Here is a 19,323-nt window from a genome sequence, read left to right on the forward strand (position 1 = left end):
CTTCATTTACAAAATATAAATCCATTTCAGACAGCACAGTCTGCAGGGATTCACAAGCCATTCACACCTAACCCCTCAGTTCCAACTCTGCATCTCCTTACCCTAACAATGGCCATACTCCACCTTGAAACCAGAGCACACAAACTGGGAAAGGAGCATCAGAGCTCAGTGCCTTCATTTTAGCCTGCAACTCATCCACCCTTCATCAGATTTCTGACATGTCTACATAGCAGTCCAGAAGAGTTCATTCCAAAGAGGTAAACAAAGGCATCTCAAACCAACCCTGTAGCTCCTATTAATGCAACACTAATCTAGCTAATAAAACTGCTGAGAGTCACTGCTGGATATGATGAGCAGGGCTTATGTGATCAAGTCTGCAGTTACAAAGCTCCTGGCTCAGAGCTGTCCTGAGTCCTCCCAGATCAGACCATGGAAAGTCTGAGTTCACAACAGAGGTACATTTGGGTATGCCCTCTGTCCCTAAGGTTACTTGGTGCTGATGCCTAAAAGGATGGGCATGCATGATACAGTGGATACACACATGAAGACAGGGCTCTGCACAGTAATGCTTAAGCAGCAATGATTTCAACTTATCACTGGGGAACACAAAGTAATTACCCCTCAAGATAAATTTCCTAGCATGATGTATTGCTGTCTTGTAAAACATGTTGCAAGTCTCATAGGTGTGGCAGGAAATACTAGAGAGGATTGTTTAAAAAAACCCCCAAACCCTCCAGCTACTTCAATGTTGATGCAAAATCTTAAAGTGAGGTGGACAGAGGGCAGGAGTTCTTTCCTGAAAAAGTGGTGAACATCTTGACCAGTCCTCCTACAAGTCTAAGATCAAGCTGCACATGACAAAACCCAAAATGGTAAATTTTTAATACCTCAAAGCAAACAAGCAGGTCAGTCTTTCAAAGAAAAATAGAGATAATCTTCCTAACAGAGGCCCAAACTCACAACTGGATGGAAATAAATGGAGATTTCATAACTTATAGTATATATAGATCTGTGCTTTTGACACCATACAAGACTCTTTGTAATCATTTATTCTGTTGGCTATTCTCCTGAACAGTCAGAATCTCCAAATACACTTCAATCCTGTAAGATGCTTCTACTATAAACCAAGCCCCAGGACTGCTTCTGTAAATCCTACAGCTTTGAATCAACAACAGTTCATTCCTACAAAACAATCCACACTCACAAAACTGTATTTCATTAGAATTTAATCAGAGTAAAAACTCAAAATTATACCAACAACAAGAAGAATTAAAAAAACTCCACAGGACAAACAAAATAAATACTTCCCTGAAGAGAACATCATCTTCTGAAACACTGCCTCTGCCAGGAAACACTAAAATATTGAGACACAGCAGAGAGCCCAATCCTGTAAGTCACTAATTTAAATTTCATGCTGACTCTCCACTTGTGTCAGCAGAAAGTACAAGCTGCACCTGAGAGGACTGAAAAGGCAAAAGCTACAAGCAAAGAGAATTCTAGGCAACATCACTGAAACAGGGGAAGGTATAAGGACAGAACCAGCAATGAGTAGAAATTTCTTATTTTTGAGATGTAAGAACAATTCCTATTTGGCAAATAGCAGAAACTGAAGAAAAGAAAGGCTCAGCAACAGGGGACCAGGACCTAAAAGAATTATGCAGGCCAGAAAAAGGTAGCTAAGTAAACTGGTTTATTTTAAAAGCTCTTGTTTGAATAAACCACTTGCCATACCTGAACCACAACTCAAATTTTAAAATAAAAAGCTTAATTTTTAGAATTTGAGGACTTAAAATGCTGGGTTAAAGCTTCTATTAGAAAACTCTTCTCTTACAATCAATACCTGTTTTCTCCATGTTTGCCCCAGCAACATTCTTAAATTGAAATTAAGGATGGTCTTATGGCTTAGCTAACCCAGAGAAATCAAGATGATTTGTTTCTAGAACATGAACTTGCATGGAAGAGTATCTAAATTTGCAGGTTAGAAGCACAAAGCTTTCCCAAAATCTGTTCTCACCTCCCCAGAGGACATCATTAGCTTTCAAGGTTTGAAACACTACAATTAATCATGGAATCACAGCATAGTTTGGATTGGAAGGGATTTCTAAAGGTCATCTAAGCCCAGTCTCCCTGACCACATTTAAAGAAAATGACACCAAAAGTGAATGTGTTTGTTTCACCTTTACATTGTAGAATTAAGTATTGCAGCAAAACAACATAAATAACACAATATGAGGAAACATAAAAGATGTTAAAGATCTGAAACACATATAGTTTAAACAAGCTACAGTTATTTTGCATTTTGTCAAAAACAAAGAAAAGGAAATGAAAAAGAAAAAACAAGGAGAAGAGTTTTGCTCCTTACTATAGCAGAGACTTGATTATGACGGAGGTTGAGCTCTGTGAGTGAATCCAATCCATTCAGGTTTTCTACAACAGTTAGGAGGTTTCTGGCAAGGTTTAACACTCTCAGTTCACTTAAATGACCAATGTTTTCTATTTTAGCAATCTGTCAGAGATACAATAAACATGCACACTGTGTTTATATGGACATAAAATATATACAAAAAAAATAGCACTCAAGTTTTCTAAAAGTGTACATGAACTATCAGCTTCATATAATAGTCTGTCTGTGTTTCTCTAATCCATGATCCTCAGAGATCCAGAACAAGTACTGATCCACATTTTTCTTCATTCTGCAGTAAAACTCAGCCAATATTTCCTATCCCATCAGAAACCTGCAGCAGCAACCCTGAAGACATAAAACCAAGGTAACTCTGATGGCATTGTGATATGCCAAAATGGGGGAACAATCAGTTCTCTTCCTGGGATTAGAAAGGGGAGGGATCTAACAAAGACTGAACTACAGTAAACAGGCAGCTGGCAGATGGTTGTTTTTATACTTAACATCCTATTTTAAATACTCAGGTGATAATGACAAAGCAAAAGAAAAAAAGGCAGAAAAAGAGCAACTATAGCTAATGATCCTGAATTTCAGTTTTTATTTCTCTTTATTTTTCAGTGTGTGGCCACGCCAGCTTGCAGAAAGTGTCTAGCAGCTCCTGGAGCAGAAGTAAGGTAGCTATTATTTAACAGTTTGTTGGTAATTTCCATATATCCATACACATATGAGTACATGTAAGTCTCTGACTGGAATATGCTGCTATAAGACATATATTAGCAATATCTCAATTAAAAAGCAGACAAAAGCAGATAGCAAGACCAAAATTAAACAACATCTTAAACCTTTGATTCAAGGTGTTTAAATTTGTGACTCAACTGCTAATTAAACTATCCATTTATGTGTATTTTATACAAAAATATTACAGCAAGAAGAACTGAAAATACCACTATTTAAAAAAACCACATTTATACTGACTTTCAAAAGCAACCCCAAGAGCAGACAGTTGGCATGAAGAGCACAGACCTTTGCTGATGCCTGCCCAGCCAGAATTACAGACCAGAATGGCACAGTGTACAATATTAATCCAGGTATTTCACTGCTATTGCAAAAATAATGATTTCATCAGCAACATCTAGAGATACTCTTTACCACTTTGTAAAGCTTTAAGATTAGCTCTACTGAACTGCCTGTTTTAATTATGCATACACACAAGAAGGTACACAAGCTTTTCATATGGGCTATTAGGTAAGAAATAATAAAAGCTATTATCACTTCTTTTTGGATGTTTCCATTTCCTTCACACCTACATTTATGATGAAAATATTTTGAAAACAAAAATAACTTACTGAACTCCAAGAATTAATGTCAGTTCCTGACATAGAGTAATTTGTTACATTTTCTGGATCAAAGTAAGCCTATCATTCTGAAGGTGATTCAACAACAACCAGCATAGAACTCCAAGTGAAAGTGCAGTTAATGTAAAGAGAGTTACACAGATACTTGACAACAAAAAAATGCCAGATCTGCATCACAATCACTTGTGCAAGATGTGCTTCATTTTCATTAGTGATTTCTTCATTTGTGCTGGGAAAGTGTGCTGATTGCCACAGCTGTATCATTAGTCTGCAAGTATTTTTATCAAAAACATAACCCCCCATCAAATTTCCAACAGCAATACAAAAAGGATTGTGTTGTTCAAACAAACACTTGTGAATGAATATGTTTGGAGGTGGCCAAGACTCCAAGGGCACTGCCATCACCTGGTCCTAGGCTGCCTCTGCCACTGTACAATGTGCACATTGTTCTACTAATGGAATTCAGAGCAGCCACAAACTGATTTCATCACTTACAACAATAAGTCTCTACAGTGCTAACTTGTCCTTTTTTTTCTCTTTTACATGTATGTAGGGAATCTGGTTTTGTCAGACCACCAACAGTAGCACAATCAATCAATCACAACTAAAAATTTTAGAGCAATTCTAAGACAGTGTTACTTTAACTGTAGTGCTTGTGGTAGGTTTCTGTTGTGTAGGTGTGAGTGTCATTTTACTCAGCTAATGCAGCATTTTAGTCACTATAACCTTCCTGAAGTACAGCACTGAAAGTACAAGAGACTGATACAAAGATTCAAAATAAACATCATAACACCTTTTAACTTACTGATTTCTGTGATCTCAAGAGCTGCAAAACTTGCCACCAGCTCCCTTTTATGAAACAATGTGTCTTTTGGTAAAAGACACAGCAAATACATGATGCCTACACAACAAATATAAGCAATCAAGTTATTGTACTGTACCTGATTTCCATGAAGATCTAAAACATCAAGGTTTTTTAGGTTCTCCAGATTTGAGATCTTCTTAATTCTACAAGATTACAATTATGACAATTATTTTTAATATTAGATTAAAAGTATCTTTCGTTTTCCAGCCAATAAAAAATTAAGTCTTTTTTACCTGGCTAACAAGAGTAACATAAAAATAACAAAATTTTGAATCACAAAAAAAAAAGGATAGATAAATGAATATGACTTTAAGACTATCACCATTTCTGACTGTCAATAATTCAACAGCAGCAGAATTTATGTGGCTCTTCTAGGAAGAAAAAAAAAAGATGGAATACTTGTTCCACTAGAAACCAAAGGCAAAAACTCCATTGTCTTAGAACTTCTTTGTCCTGTCATATTTTGTCAGATTCCAAACCTAAGATATTATACACCCAACAGCATCATCTACTGGCTGATGACATTAAACACATGCATTAAACATTTGCTTGGGGAGTAATCAAAGATCACACTCAGATCAAAAAAAAAAAAGTTGGTAACAACTCTGTCTGATGTGTAACCACTCACTCATGAGCAGGCCAAGTCCCGACTACCTCAACACCACATTTTGAAAATAAACTGCACTCAGGGTGGTTGTGATAAGGAAAATAATTCCTCAAAGCACTTTAAAATTGTAGTACCCACACCCCAACATCTTACTAAAAACAAAATTGATTTCTACAGGTGGGATTTTTTAATACAATAGCTCTTAGCTCTAGTAACATACTGCACTATTGAAACTTGTCAGTTTTGAATACAGGCTGAATTAAGTGGTACATTCTTTATAATCTGCACAGAACTGAAATCTAGTCACCAGTTCTCGCTTTACTGCATATAAGAAAATGAGGAAAACTTTAAAAGTCAGAGCACAATCTTTAGATATGTAGAGCAATTCCATAGATACATGTATTAAATTATTAAAATTAAAGGCTACAGGACTAGAAGCAATAAAAGAGCATTAAAATTCATGACTCATCTGTCTGGTATTTTTCCCAGCTAAATACATCAGGCAGAAATAATTTTTATAGATTAGAAATAAACAATTAATACTACATTTGATCTTAAAAGACATTCCACAACATGCCACACAAATCTAACAACACATATTTAACAGTCAATCAAAATAGAAGATAAGATGGAAACATGTGAAGTACTTTGGAAATGTTGCTTAAATTTACTAAGAAAGGAAGTTTTGAAGAACATGACATACAAAATCTGTGTGCTTCCTCAGTGGGATGCCTGACACTTAATTAATCTTAGGGCTGGTCTCACTGGTATGACAGCAACATCACAAACTGAAAGCTCTAACAGAAACAATGGGAAATCACATTGTTACACCACAGGAGTTAGAGTGCCTTAGTCAGATTTTATTTTTACCTGTTCTTTCCCAACAGAAGCACTCTCAGGGATCTCAAAGTTGAAACCCCACTTATCTCTTCAATCTGATTATCATACAAATCTAAGAAAACAAGATGGTGGAGATTAGAAATATTTTGGATACGAGTTATAAAGTTATGCTGGAAGTTCAAAAGACGAAGGTGATCTTCCCCATCAATAATTGGGCATACTGTCAGTTTTTGCCTGGAAGAAAAAAGAAAAAACAACACATAAGTAAGTACCAAATCAGTAATCCACATTCTGCTCATCCACTTTGACTGAACAGAGAAAAGTATGTCATCTTTGTTAAGGTAGCATTAATTAGGCTTGCTAATTAAATTCTCTAGATACAGCAGAAATTCCTACCTATTAAAAAATTAGCCTGAAAATATAGCAGAAATACTTCCAAAATTTTCTGAACACCTCTCCTCTCAGAGATTTGCTTGTTACATGGAAATTAAACAGAAGTTTTGTGTTGTGACCACACTAAAACTCCAACAGATGCAGCCTCACAGACCTGTTAAGTTTTCCTTCAGTTATCACATGAACAGCCTGTTCAGATCAGAAATCTGCCTGCTGTAGATGTCTGCTATATGGATCTGTCACAAGACACCCACAGAGAACTTCTCCATGGAACAGAGCTCTTCTCTCAAAAACACACCCACACAAAACCCAGGAGCCCAAGGCCAGCCCTGGCTGCAGCCATGAGTGGGGCTCTGGTCACTCTGGTCACTTCAGAGCAGGGCCCTGAGGCTGTGGCATGTGCACTCCCTCTCACCTCTCCAGGGTCAGTCTGTCTGAGTTCAGGATTTTTTCTTCAGCAGTACGTTGCAATACAGGAAACGTTATTGATGAACTGCTCCCAAAATTCATGTTATCTGTAGGAAAATCATACAAATAATGAACTATTTCTCTGTAGATGCATGTCATGAACTACAGGTGATAAAAGCAAAATTTTCTTTACTGGTATTATATCCATTTCTTTGAGATTTTTTTCAACAATTTGTTGTAAGCATGTATTTTGTAAATGCCTTTATTTTGATTTGAATTACCCAGTGATATTTTAATATAAGATTGTAAAATTTTTTCACAGTTTCAGTATCTGAACTTAAAGAAGGTATTACCCAACTTAAAATAAAGACATAGATCAAATAGATGTAGATAGAACTAGAAAATAAAGCACCAAAATATTGAAACACTCCCACTGAGTCACAAATAAATGCAGTCTTTCAAAGGTAAGTGCACATAATACCTAATCATTGGTATTAGAAACAGGCAGCCTTTCAAAACATATTTATAAAGCTATTTAAACTTATGCATTTCATTAATATAAGAGGAAAAAAGGGAGGACATGTAAAAATACCTGCAAAATTAATCAACAAATGTGTTCTGTGAGCTTTGGCTTAAATGGAAAATGATCCACTGACAAATATTAGTCAAAAATAGATCATTGTGCTTGCACAGTACTGCAAAATATAGGCTTGACTTACTTCTGTGTGCTTGCCCTTTTTTTTTTCTTCTTCCTTCAAATAAATATGTTACCAGGAAAAACATCAATTCTTGAATAAATATGACAGCTGTTTTTACTACTATATTAACTGTTGTCTGAAACATACTACTAGGTATCTGTTTGAGTAAAACAATTTATTAGAATCTTCTCAGTGGTTGTTACTGAGTGGCTATTGAGGGAATATACAGTAGGGCACCCTACAGGTTGTGGCTTTGTAGCTACCATGTAATTACACTGATTTACTGTAGCCAAGTAACTGTCACACATTTTCTTATCATGATACAATCTTTCTTTACTTTTAAAATAATTAAACAGATGCAACAGACAAACCAAACCCCACTGAATATTACCTTGTCTTCCTGAGTAGTTTTTTTCCAGATCATGCTGCAGAAGTCTATTGTGGAAAGAGGACTGTTCTTTATTTATCCTGAATTCAAACTGTAACACAATATTATAGACAAATGTTAAGAGTTTTCAAATGCAAATAATGTCTTTACACAGATGAACACAACCTTACTACTAACAGAGGTTCTCAGGAATTTCTACAAATGCTTTGAAAAAGAGAAGAAATAATTTCTCCAGCAAAAGGTGTATTCATTCTTTTAAAACACTAAACTAAAAAGCTTCACTGTTGGAAACCAAAATGAAAATATGGAAGTTACCAGTACATTTATATGCAGTTGACTGAATAAATAAAAAACAAACCCCACCCTGTGAAGAATACTGCAATTACAGGAGACAGGTACAGATAGAAGACCAAGAAACCATATATATATATATATATATATATATATATATATACACATACATATACATATATATATATATATTTACATATATATTAAGCTTGTGGCAAGCTATAGTACAATCCTGTCTTTTTATTTTATATGTTTTAATAAGATTAAATAAATTAACATAATACTATTAGATACATTAGATACTGTAAGTCCACAGATGAGTACTGAAAAGGTAATTCCTATCTGACAGCATGCAAATTTGTATCATACAACAACATCAGTTAATATAACTATCCAAGAAAAGGTAATAATTACTGGTTTGCTTTTTTCTGGTATTGACGAGGTCTGGATGACCAGCTGGAAACCACAATTATTAACCTGCAGATTGGAAGGAAATGAAATTAAATGCTACACTTCTCAGAAATAACAATACAATTGTTGTTTGCAATATTGATATTGCATATCAATACAACTGCTTCTTAAACAATAAAGCTGTTTTCAACAGCAAAATCTGCCAAAAAAGGAGCTGTTTTGCAAAATACTATGAAGAATACATCACAGCTCTAAGGAACACTAAATTTTTAGTTTACAAAAATCACGCTGGTTTTAGCTTTAAAAATACACTGAAAGCGTGACTTCCATTGGGATACAACTTTCAGTACGAAGAAAACAAGTGTTTATATTCAAACACGCCTTGTATTTTCAAAAGGCAAAACATGCTGGTCTTTGAGCTCGATTTATGCGACAAAACCGAAACGCCTCAGGCACGCATCTCCCTCACGGCACCGACGATGCCGGGGGAGCCGCGCCGCGCTCGGCGCCCCGGCCCCGGCAGCACCTACCGCTGCGGGCGCGGCCCGCGGGCCCCGGCCCGTGCGGCCCCTGCTGGGCACCATGGCCCGGCACGGCCCCGCTCCGTCCCTCGGAGCTCCGCGGCCCCGAACAACCCCGCAACCCGCGCCGCCGCCGCCCTGTCGGAAATGGAGCCGCCGTTACCGCGGAGACCGCGGCTTCCGCCCCGCCCGTGTGGGGCGGCGCCAAGGGCGGGAAACCGTGAGGGGACGGGCGGACAGACAGACAGACAGACAGACAGACAGACAGACATGGTGCTCTGTAGTCATCCTGCTGTGCCCGGTGACACTCCCAGCCCGCTGCCCCATAGTAAAATGCCGCTATGATGATTGTATTTTTCTGAATTCTGCAAGCAAGCGGCTGTGTGTGAAAAGCCGTGACTGATGCTTTTAAATACACACATCAAGAAATTGGTGGTTACAGAAGTAACTGTGGCTGTCAGTCCGTGGAAGGGCTGTGAATTCTCTGGGTGTCTTCCCCAGTCAGAATCATGGAACCAGCAAGGTTGGAGGAGACCTTTAAGATCACCAAGTCCAAATGCCAAGCCAGAACTGCAACTGTAGCCCCTAAACCACAAATAACACGATCCAGTGCAGATCCAGACGCTTTTAAACACCTCCCTGGGCAGCCTATTCCAAATCCTGGCCACACAAACAAATAAATACTCCAGGTTTTAGCTTCTTGTATGGCCATTTTAGTTTCCATCTGCTGAAATGCTGACAAGAATAATGTAATTACAGCATATTTTGCAAGAAATGCAAAATACGTGGTTGGGCTTTATTGGTGGGATTTTTTTTGTGGATTTTTTTTTTTTTTTTTTTTTGTTTGCTTGTTGGTTTGTTTTTAATTTTTTTATGGTATGTAGACAATGCTGTACCAACAATAAACGCACCATAAGAGATCTGTGCAGATTTTGGTCAGGCAGTTCGTGGGTTTATGATGTTTACTGGGTACCAGTGAGCCATGGGTTTCCCTCTTGTCTACATTAATACATTCACTCTTAAGTTCTGCTATGTTTGAAAATACTGCTTTGTCTCTACTGGAAGTTAAGCATTATAGAGCACTGTTATATTAACAGGAAAATAAAGCAAACCAAACAACCCAAAAACATTAGTCTGGTAATTTCAATGGAGATCTAATCAACACAATGTTTGAAATTACATCAGTCTTCATCTGGCCAAAGGCCAGTTCTGTGCTACACCACTGGTAGAACAAATAAACACATCCTTTGCTATAAAATCAAGTTCCCTTCACCTTGACAGAAAGATATATCATATAAACTGGAAGGTCTCTCAAGCATCACTTGAGTTAGCTGTAGCATAAAATAGTTCTTTGTTCATAGTCCTTGTTTGTGTCCAGGGAGACAAACAACTTCCATGAACTCATACAAATCTGACCCACAGTCCCTGTCCATATTCTTGCCTAGAATGTGTAATTTGTGTTTGCAGTTCTGTGTCTGCTGAAATAAATAGTAAAGTGATGCCTTACACAAGACATATTACAGAATGTTCCACTAGCAGAGAACTAGAGATCTGGTCAGTGATGCTTGTAAGCATATTTCATAAACAAAATATTGTGTTAAGGCACATTTAAAAATCAGCCAAAGCCTGAGGCAGGGCAATATCAGAATGTGTCCATGCCAGCAACCCTGACTCATGAGGACAGTTTGCCTCAGTGATGAGAACTTGCCCTGACTGCAGTCCCACTTTTTGTTCATCCACATTTTTAAGAAAATATTGAAGTATGCAGACTTAAACAGGGATGCTACAAATGAAGTTGTAACTTAAAGATCATTTAGTGGTTTGGGCACAGACACTATTTAAAAAAAAAGACCTTCCTTGAGTGAAAAATAAGTATTCACACGGTAAATTGAAAAGCCTTTGATTCTAGTACTTAGCACATGAATGTTAATTTCGCTTTAGTAGCTGAAACAGTCCATTGAAATATAGTGAAATAGTCTAAAGTACAAAATAATCATAGCCTAAGTGTTTCAGAAATAGGGTCTCTAATTAAATTAGTTCTAAGGGGGGATGTTTTTATTCTCTGTAAGTGCCATGAAGAACTATAGAGGAGACTCCTCTGCAAAATCAACATGTCCTTGTTGACTCGTGTATCTTATTCCCAAATCTCACCCTCGGGATTTAAACCACACTTACCCCGATGAAACCTTTCTGACTTTCATAAAACGCAACGCTGTGGTCAGGGAGCAGCGGCGGAGCCCCAAGGCTGTACCAAGAGAAGAGAAGCGGAGACGCTGCCTCCCGGTGGGGAGCCCGCTGTTTGCTGACGAAACCAAAGCGGTCTCTATTGGGCCGCCAAGGAACGGGACTCAGCAGCTGCCCGGGGGCGGCAGGGCTGGAGGAGGGTCGGACCCTCCCGCTGCCGTGCGGGGGAGTGGAGCTGGGAGCGCCGCCCCAGCGGGAGGGGACCGGGGGACAGCAGGGGAGGCGGCCGGGCGCTGTCGCACGCCGGGGCTGAGCCCGGCCGGGCAGCGCCATGGCCCAGCCGCAGCCGGCCGAGCCCGGGGCCGCGCCCGCCGCGCCGGAGCTGCGGGCGGGGAGCGGCCCCGTGCAGATCCGAGTGGCCGTCCAGGACGGGGACGAGGAGGACGAGGAGGAGGAGGGGGGCGGCGGAGCGCCGTGCCCCAGCTGCGGCGAGGAGGATTCGGGGCGCTGCGGGCGCTCCAGGTGAGCCCCCGGGCGGGGGCGCGGGCGGGGCCGTGCGGACACCCCCGAAGGGAGCGGGCCCGGCTGATGCAACGCCGGGGGGCGGGTGGGAGACACCGGGAGCGGCAGGGACACCCTGCGGGAGGAGCTGCCCGCAGCAGCGATAGCTCCGCCCGGGCTGCGTCCCAGGGCTGCCGGGCTGCGATGCCCCCGACGTTTTCAATGCACTGCGTTTTACAGAAGGATTTTGGGGGGTTAATCGTAGCTGTGTTTTGGAATTTGATGTTTTGGGGTTTTTTTCACTCTTTTTGCCCGTTTTGGCTTGGTGGCCTGAAATAGTTTTGATGCTTACCAGAATCTCTTACTTGTAAAACGATCATCCAGGATTTTTGTGCCAGCAAACTGCAGAGACAAAGCTCTACTAGTTGTAGTTCATCCTGTGGTTTGTACTAAAGCTGCAGATGGAGTAATAAATTGTCACATAAAGATTTAGGTACAGTAGCAAGAAATCCAGTACCCTGTTTGAACATTTATTGTTTCGAATTGATTTTCTAATTTCATACCAAGCCTTGACTCAGAATGAACTGCAATGTATTATTTTAAATTACATTGGAGTAGTAGAGGAGTGAGAAATTTTCTGTAGCTGCCAAAATTGTCAACTGTGGACTACACGCTGCATTTTTATAAATATGTACAGCAGCCTACAGTACTGATTTCTTAAAATCGGGATATTATTTACATCTGTTATCTATGATAGTATTACTTCTGAAGAGTTTCTAGCACTGGCATAGACTAGGAAAAATAACATGGTCATTTTTTCAATCTTTGAAAGACAATAGCTACTCTTAAGTGTCACTTATTTAATCCTCTGCAGTAGGTGATGTCTTCAGAAATGTTGGCTGACAGTGTTGATGTATATTCAGTCCTTGTGGAGGTTGCCTTTTTGTAAATGGCCCTTTCCTGACCTAGGAAAGGCCAGAGGTAGAGCCATGGAGAGAACTCTTAAAGACTCTGCAACAAAAGTAGGTGAATGGAGTTTACACTTCCCATTTACATATATCTTGTACATATACATATACACTTAACATTTACATATAACCTTACCTAAGGATTTCCTTTTTGGGAATGCAGCATCTGATAGGAAATGGTTTACAAACATTTGGAAAATTATTAGGGATGATCTAAAACTGCTGGGAAGGAGCCATCTCACTCTCCAGCTGAAGCCTGCAGACAACTTGCCATCAGTAGGCACCCAGTACTGTATTCATGTTTTTGTTGACAAATGTGGACTGCCTCTGAGTGATGGTACTCCTGGAAGTTATTAATTAGATTGCCACATAGTGCTCATTAATACAATACTTTATTCACTTGGAGACTCAGCTAAAATTTTCAGAAGGTTAGATGTTATCCAAATAATTTAATATATTATTTGTGAGTCTTGATATTTAAAATTCCAAATCTGCTCTTTCTGTAGATATGTTTAGTTTCTTGTGTGACTAATGGCCAGATGAGTCACCATGTTAAAATATTGTTTTTCATTCTGTTTTATAAGCACATCATAACAAAACTCTGAATAAAAAAATAAAATTGGGAATAATTACTAGGGTTTGGTTCTTTGTCAATGTAAACTGAAATTATTAACAACTACTTCTGTGATATAGTTGATACCCCAGACGTGCTACCAGTTGATCATTATCACAAATTAATATGGAGCTAGTTAGAAATTTCTGCATTTATTGTAAGTGCTATTTTCACACAGCCTTTAATGAGGGCTGCTGTAAGAGCCCATGAGATTTTGTAAAAGCTGACTTGTTTGCCAAACATAGAAATAGCATTTAGGTCAAACTGTGACTAATATTTGAGAGGTGAAATGAGGCCTGTTTCACCCTGAATCAGTGTGTTAAGGCTGCAGGTAGGGATGGTGCTGATCTCTGCAAACATGCCATTAATTTTTGTTGTTTTCTAAAGCACAACACCCCTTTTTGTCTGTAAAAAAACACCTGCAAATATCTGTGCAAATAAATCCTTAAAACAAAAGTAAGCCTGGTCCTGAACTAAAGGCAAGCTTTTCCTTGCAGAGTGTGGATTTGTAAAAAGGCTGAAATGTCCCAAGCTTCTTGTACCCAGAATAATTCTGAATGGGTAGTAAATTAAGTAGTGGGAAGGGACTATCATGAAGGAAAAATAAACACCACTGGTTTTTGCTTTCCTCTGAAACCAGCACCCACAGCTGGGCATTAGATATTTTTTACCATCTTAATCATAATTTCATCTATTATCCTCCACTTCTGGCTTTGCCAAATAACATAAATTCTTTGACTTGCTCTCTCATTCTTGTCATTCCTTTGAACTGTACCTTATTAAAGACTATGAAGATTTTTACCAGGGAGATCTCTAGGATTGTGCAAGTGAGTATCCACAAATATCTGATATGTTGTCCTATCATCAGGAGAACCATAACAACCAAAAGACAACTAAATAACAACAGAACTGTCCAGAGCAGGGGATCCAGCAGCTGCATCCTCACAGCTCTCCAGTGTGATGTCTGCTCCTTTCCCTAAGGATTTCAAAGGCTGCAAAAGCCACTTAAGACAATTTTGGGGAAATGCATGGCTCCTTCTTTTCATTGCTTACATACCTGGGAGACCAAGCTAATACATTATTTATGGGGTACTTAGTGGATGATTTTACTTTTTATATTTTTTTAAATGATGATCCCACAACAAAACTAGACCACTAACAGCTTGAAAAAATGACTGTGACTTAAGAAAAGACTTTTCTGTTTTAATCATCTGCAAATGGAAATTTCTATTTCAGCAACAAACATGTTGCTGTAACTGCATGTGGCAAGACGTTTATCTTGAATCCATGGCTGCACTATTTTTTGAGGAATAGGAAGCTCAACAGTGCTCCATTTTGCCCAGGTACCCAGACATTATGATGTGAGGTAAAGAGAAGAAATTATTTCTGAGGAAGCTGCATGTATGCATATAAACCTATTTCTGAGATGCATGAGCTGGCAGGTTTAGCCCCTGTGGTAATATGCTGGTTATGTTACTCCATCACTCTGGAAGTGACCTGTAAAACATACATATATTTTCTTGAAATAGTCCTGTCAGTCCTTCTTAGTCCCTGGATATCAGCTACTGCATTCATGCAGTGAAGAGGCTTAAGAAATCATGACTGCATCAAGTTGGAATATTCATTCTCTGGTATGTGATTACTCACAAAAAAAGGTCAGGCCTATGTTTAATAGCATCATACTGAAAAATATAACACTGTCATTGGAGGAACTTTGTGTAGTACCAAGTGTCAGTGCATCTTCATTACATGTTTTGGTGGAGGATTTGAGTTGGCAGTGCTTTCAAACTTAGTGTGGATGTCTCATTGTTCTGCACTGAGATCAGCTTTTGGAATGAGCTCAGGAACTTGACTGCCCATGCTGACTGGAAAGCTTCATCCTCTGAGCTAGCCTGCTGGCTCAGCTGGGGGATGATACCTGTCCACTGCCCACAGCTAAAGGCAGCTGGAAACAGCATAATGATTATGGCCTTTCAATTTTGAAAGGTTATTTGAATCCACTAATAGAAGATGAAGAGCTGTTGATAAAATGATTTAACTGTTTTCCAGTGGTGGGGAAAATGATGATGACTCTGACCAGAACTGGAAACCACCAGAAAATGACCTGATCCAGAAGTTAATAGCACAGATTGAATATTACTTCTCAGATGAGAACCTTGAGAAAGATGCCTTCCTTTTGAAGCATGTGAGAAGAAATAAGATGGGTTATGTCAGTGTTAAACTCCTCACTTCATTTAAGAAGGTAAGCTAACTTTTTTAGACTTGAAGGATCTCATGCAAGCCTGATAAATCTAAAAACAGTAGAAGAGATTAAAATAACATTTTATACAGGCAACTTTATAGTCTATATAGTTATAGATGTAACCTAGAACACACATTTTGATCATGGTTCAAGTCTAGATGTGGAATGACTAAGTACTTGAGCAAGCTTTCAGATGTAGCAATGATTTCCAGTTTGAGCTTTAGTGCCAGTTCCTGTTTTCATTAAATTCAACAGGACATGAGCTTTACAGGAGCTCACTGATGCCCATAATAGCATGAAAACTGTTAACTTTTTCACTAAGTCTGCTAGATGAAACTTACTTAAATCCAGGGTTCTGTTTGTAGACTGAAGCCTATACCTGCCTTAAAATTCAGTGATTAATTTGATTGGGTTGTTCAGTTGTGGTGCTTAACCTGTGTCTGTCCCAAAGGTGAAACACCTTACCCGTGACTGGAGAACCACAGCCTATGCACTGAAGTACTCAAACACTCTGGAGCTCAATGATGATAACAAAAAGGTTCGAAGGAATACTCCAATTCCAGTGTTTCCAAGTGAAAATGTCCCTACCAGGATGCTACTGGTATATGATATCCATATGATTTCTGAGCTGCAGGCCCTGAACAAAGAAGAAAACGGATGCATGCAAGAAAGGATAATGGAGCATCTCCTCAAAGCCTTTGTAACTTTTGGTGTAATTTCATCAGTTCGTATTCTCAAGCCTGGCAGGGATCTCCCACCTGATATCAGGAGGGTCAGCAATCGATACACTCAGCTGGGAACCCAGGAATGTGCAATTATAGAATTTGAAGAAGTAGAAGCTGCCATACGTGCTCATGATTTCATGTGTGCTGAAAACAAAGAGACCAGCATGAAAGTTGTCCTAATAGGCATGAAACCACCAAAGAAAAAAGTTCCCAAAGACAAGAACCATGAAGATACCAGCAAGAGCCTTAAGAAAACTCGATCCCTTAACAAGAGAGTTGAGCAGCTTCAGTTTGCTGGTGATGAATCTTCAGCAAACAGCTCCTCTGACCCAGAGAGCAATCCTACGTCCCCACTGTCAGGACGCAAATGTACCACAACAAATGCTACAAGGAATTTGAGCCCTGTCGTGCACCCAAACAACCATTTGAGTCCTAATATGTCACCCAGATCAAGTCCTTGGAACAGTCCATCTTCACTAAGAAAAGTAACCAAAAAATCTCCGCTGGCTGAAGACAGCAAGCTTAACCCAAGCACTAGCCCTGAAATTCCAAGAAAATACACTGATTATTCCTCAGATAGCAGCATCACTCCTTCTGGGAGCCCCTGGGTGCAGAGAAGAAAAGCTCAAAATCTGACACAAGAGAAGAGTCCTGTCAGCAGTCCCATGTTGGCTCGGAAAATACAAAATGCAGATGGACTCCCTGTAGGGGTGCTGCGGCTGCCCAAAGGTCCTGATGGCACCAAAGGATTCCACAATGGCTGTGAAAGAAGGAAGGCTATGAAGGGTGAATAGACTAATCTTTAAAAACAGTTTCACAAATCAGCCAACTGCTGGTGACCAATGAGTGAAAAGTTGTCGCTTGAGTGACTCAGTTAAGTCAGTATTTAATTTTAAAAGCTTTTGTATTTATATAGAAACTTTATCATTTGTATATTTGTATATTTTCTTTGCAGAACAGATGAGGTTGGAAGGCATCTCTGGAGATTGCCCAGTCCACCTCCTTTGCTGATAGGTTTGAGTATCTGCAAGGACAGACTCCCCAGCCTGTCTGGGTGATGTGTTCCCATGTTCAACCACCCACACAGAACCAGTCTGTGCCCCTTTTCCTGTTACTGGGTATTGCTGAGAAGTGCCTGGCTCCATCCTCTTTACTTCTTCTCATCAGATATTTAAAAATCTTGATGAGATCCTTCCCCAGAGCCCTCTCCTCTCCAATCTAACCCGTGGCCACTCTCTTGGCCTTGCAGGAGGGACGTGGCAGCCTTTTAATCAGCTGAATCACTTAGCTAATGCAGGGCCCTTACCCACACCCATTCTTTTTAATGTATTATTTTGAAACACCTAAATATTCAAGCAGGCATATAAATCATTGATGTAAGTACATTATTTGCCAAGCTAGGATCCTGAGGAACAATGTGTACTTACAGTTTAATGGTTGTATTATGAGAAGCTATGGAATGTTACCAGTCTCACCATAAGGAACTGAGGTTTTGAAGACTTCCTCTGTTTGCCTCAGAAGAAACTGAGAAACCAATGCCACAGTGAGCAGTTGTTCTCACATACATCACCAAAGCAGTATTGTTCAATAGGACCAGTGTGCATTTTCATGAGTAAAGACTCTGAGCACTGGAGATTGCTCTGTATATGTTCTCTTGTATAATCAGATGGAAATAAAAATATTAACTCTTAATCTATTTTGTTTACTTTAAAAATAATTTGAGCTACACATGAATAAATAACTTAAACCTCATCTTATACCACATGAAATTCTAGTAGTTATTTAAAATTTCCATTGCATTCAGGGAAAAAAACCTTCTCTGCCCCATTACTGATGCTTAATTCTGTGGTCATGCTTCACTGTATGTCACAGTCATTTTTATACAATATTATAAACTAAACAGTGGTTATGTCACTGTTAACTCAGAATGTGACAAGCAGGTTTAGCAAGAAGTGCTTAAGTTAAAATTAACTATAATGTTACATGAAGTCAAATAAGGAAACTGCAGTTTTACTTACAAAAGTTAAACTCTGGAAAACTATCCCAGGGGTGGCAAGAGCATTTCAAGGTGCAATCCCAAGTCAGCTTGGGAACTGTGCATGACAAAGGTCTCATCAGATGGTGAATCTTCATTCCAAAAGTCCACATCCTGTCCAGCTTCTGTAACATTTCTGCTGTGTAAATAACTGCAGTAACACACAGTTGACTCCTATATACAGAAATCCCAGTTCTGTGTGTTGCTCTTCAGCCACCCACATACATTCCTGGTTCTTTTACTGCACCCAAATGGAATCTTCAGGTGACCTCCCGACTCCCATTACACAAACTGCAGCATGTGCACATTCACAGAGTTTGTGAGCTCTCAGCATCAGGACACACAGGCAGGTAGGTGCTTGGAGAGGGCAGAGAGAACCCTGTGGCTGCCCAGGGCAGGGAGAGACAGGGGCTGCCAGGGCAGCAGGGGAGAGGCTGGCAGGCAGGACTCACCCCACAGAATCCTGCTTTTCTGCAGAGCTCACACACGTGCACACCTTGAAGTGGTGGTTTCAAAAACATGGAGCTTGAGGCTACTTTTATTGCTTTTTTTTTACACAACAAACAGCAATTCTAATAAGCATTTTAAGAATAAGACCACTTTGCCAAGTAGCTCAGTTACTGAAGGCATTCAAGATTTTTAAGTGCCCAGAGCAGAGATCCCCATGTGCTACTCAATCCACACAGCTTCAGTCATATATGTACAACAATATAGCCAGATACAATATTAATTCCTTGGGATAAATATTTTGTTCTCCCTGAGTTTGGTTTTGTCTTCACATTCAATCAACAGCTCAAAACCTGAAAATAATACAAACCCCAAAAATACACACCACACATTCAAACTGCTTGGTGGATTGCTGACATAAGAGATGTTT

The 19,323-nt window shown here is 39.5% G+C and overlaps 2 protein-coding genes across 5 annotated transcripts in view; one reads left to right on the forward strand and one right to left on the reverse strand.

Annotated features, from left to right (window-relative positions):
* The window catches only part of LRRC49 (leucine rich repeat containing 49), a 44,265-nt gene extending 25,177 nt beyond the window's left edge, over positions 1-19,088 (reverse strand). Inside the window, exons 1-8 of one of the 4 annotated variants that reach the window (XM_079318478.1) lie at positions 18,430-19,088; positions 12,216-12,318; positions 8,661-8,723; positions 7,959-8,046; positions 6,877-6,976; positions 6,099-6,302; positions 4,698-4,764; positions 2,363-2,506 (exon numbers count right to left, since the gene is read on the reverse strand). In XM_079318478.1, the coding sequence (XP_079174604.1) occupies positions 2,363-2,506; positions 4,698-4,764; positions 6,099-6,302; positions 6,877-6,971 (510 nt within the window). In that variant the 5' untranslated portion in view covers positions 6,972-6,976; positions 7,959-8,046; positions 8,661-8,723; positions 12,216-12,318; positions 18,430-19,088. Of the gene's footprint in view, positions 1-2,362; positions 2,507-4,697; positions 4,765-6,098; positions 6,303-6,876; positions 6,977-7,958; positions 8,047-8,660; positions 8,724-9,187; positions 9,347-11,353; positions 11,582-12,215; positions 12,319-18,429 lie in introns of those variants that run through there. The other 3 variants (XM_079318477.1, XM_079318476.1, XM_079318479.1) reach the window with 3 other exon arrangements.
* On the forward strand, positions 11,675-18,168 carry LARP6 (La ribonucleoprotein 6, translational regulator). The gene is made up of 3 exons (XM_079318483.1): positions 11,675-11,884; positions 15,494-15,686; positions 16,138-18,168. Exons 1-3 carry the CDS (start codon positions 11,694-11,696, stop codon positions 17,203-17,205), a joined length of 1,452 nt encoding a protein of 483 aa, XP_079174609.1. The 5' UTR covers positions 11,675-11,693; the 3' UTR covers positions 17,206-18,168.
* Positions 19,089-19,323: the final 235 nt, after the last annotated feature.

Source organism: Erithacus rubecula (genome assembly GCF_903797595.1).
Source record: "Erithacus rubecula genome assembly, chromosome: 14".
Taxonomy (NCBI): domain Eukaryota; kingdom Metazoa; phylum Chordata; class Aves; order Passeriformes; family Muscicapidae; genus Erithacus; species Erithacus rubecula.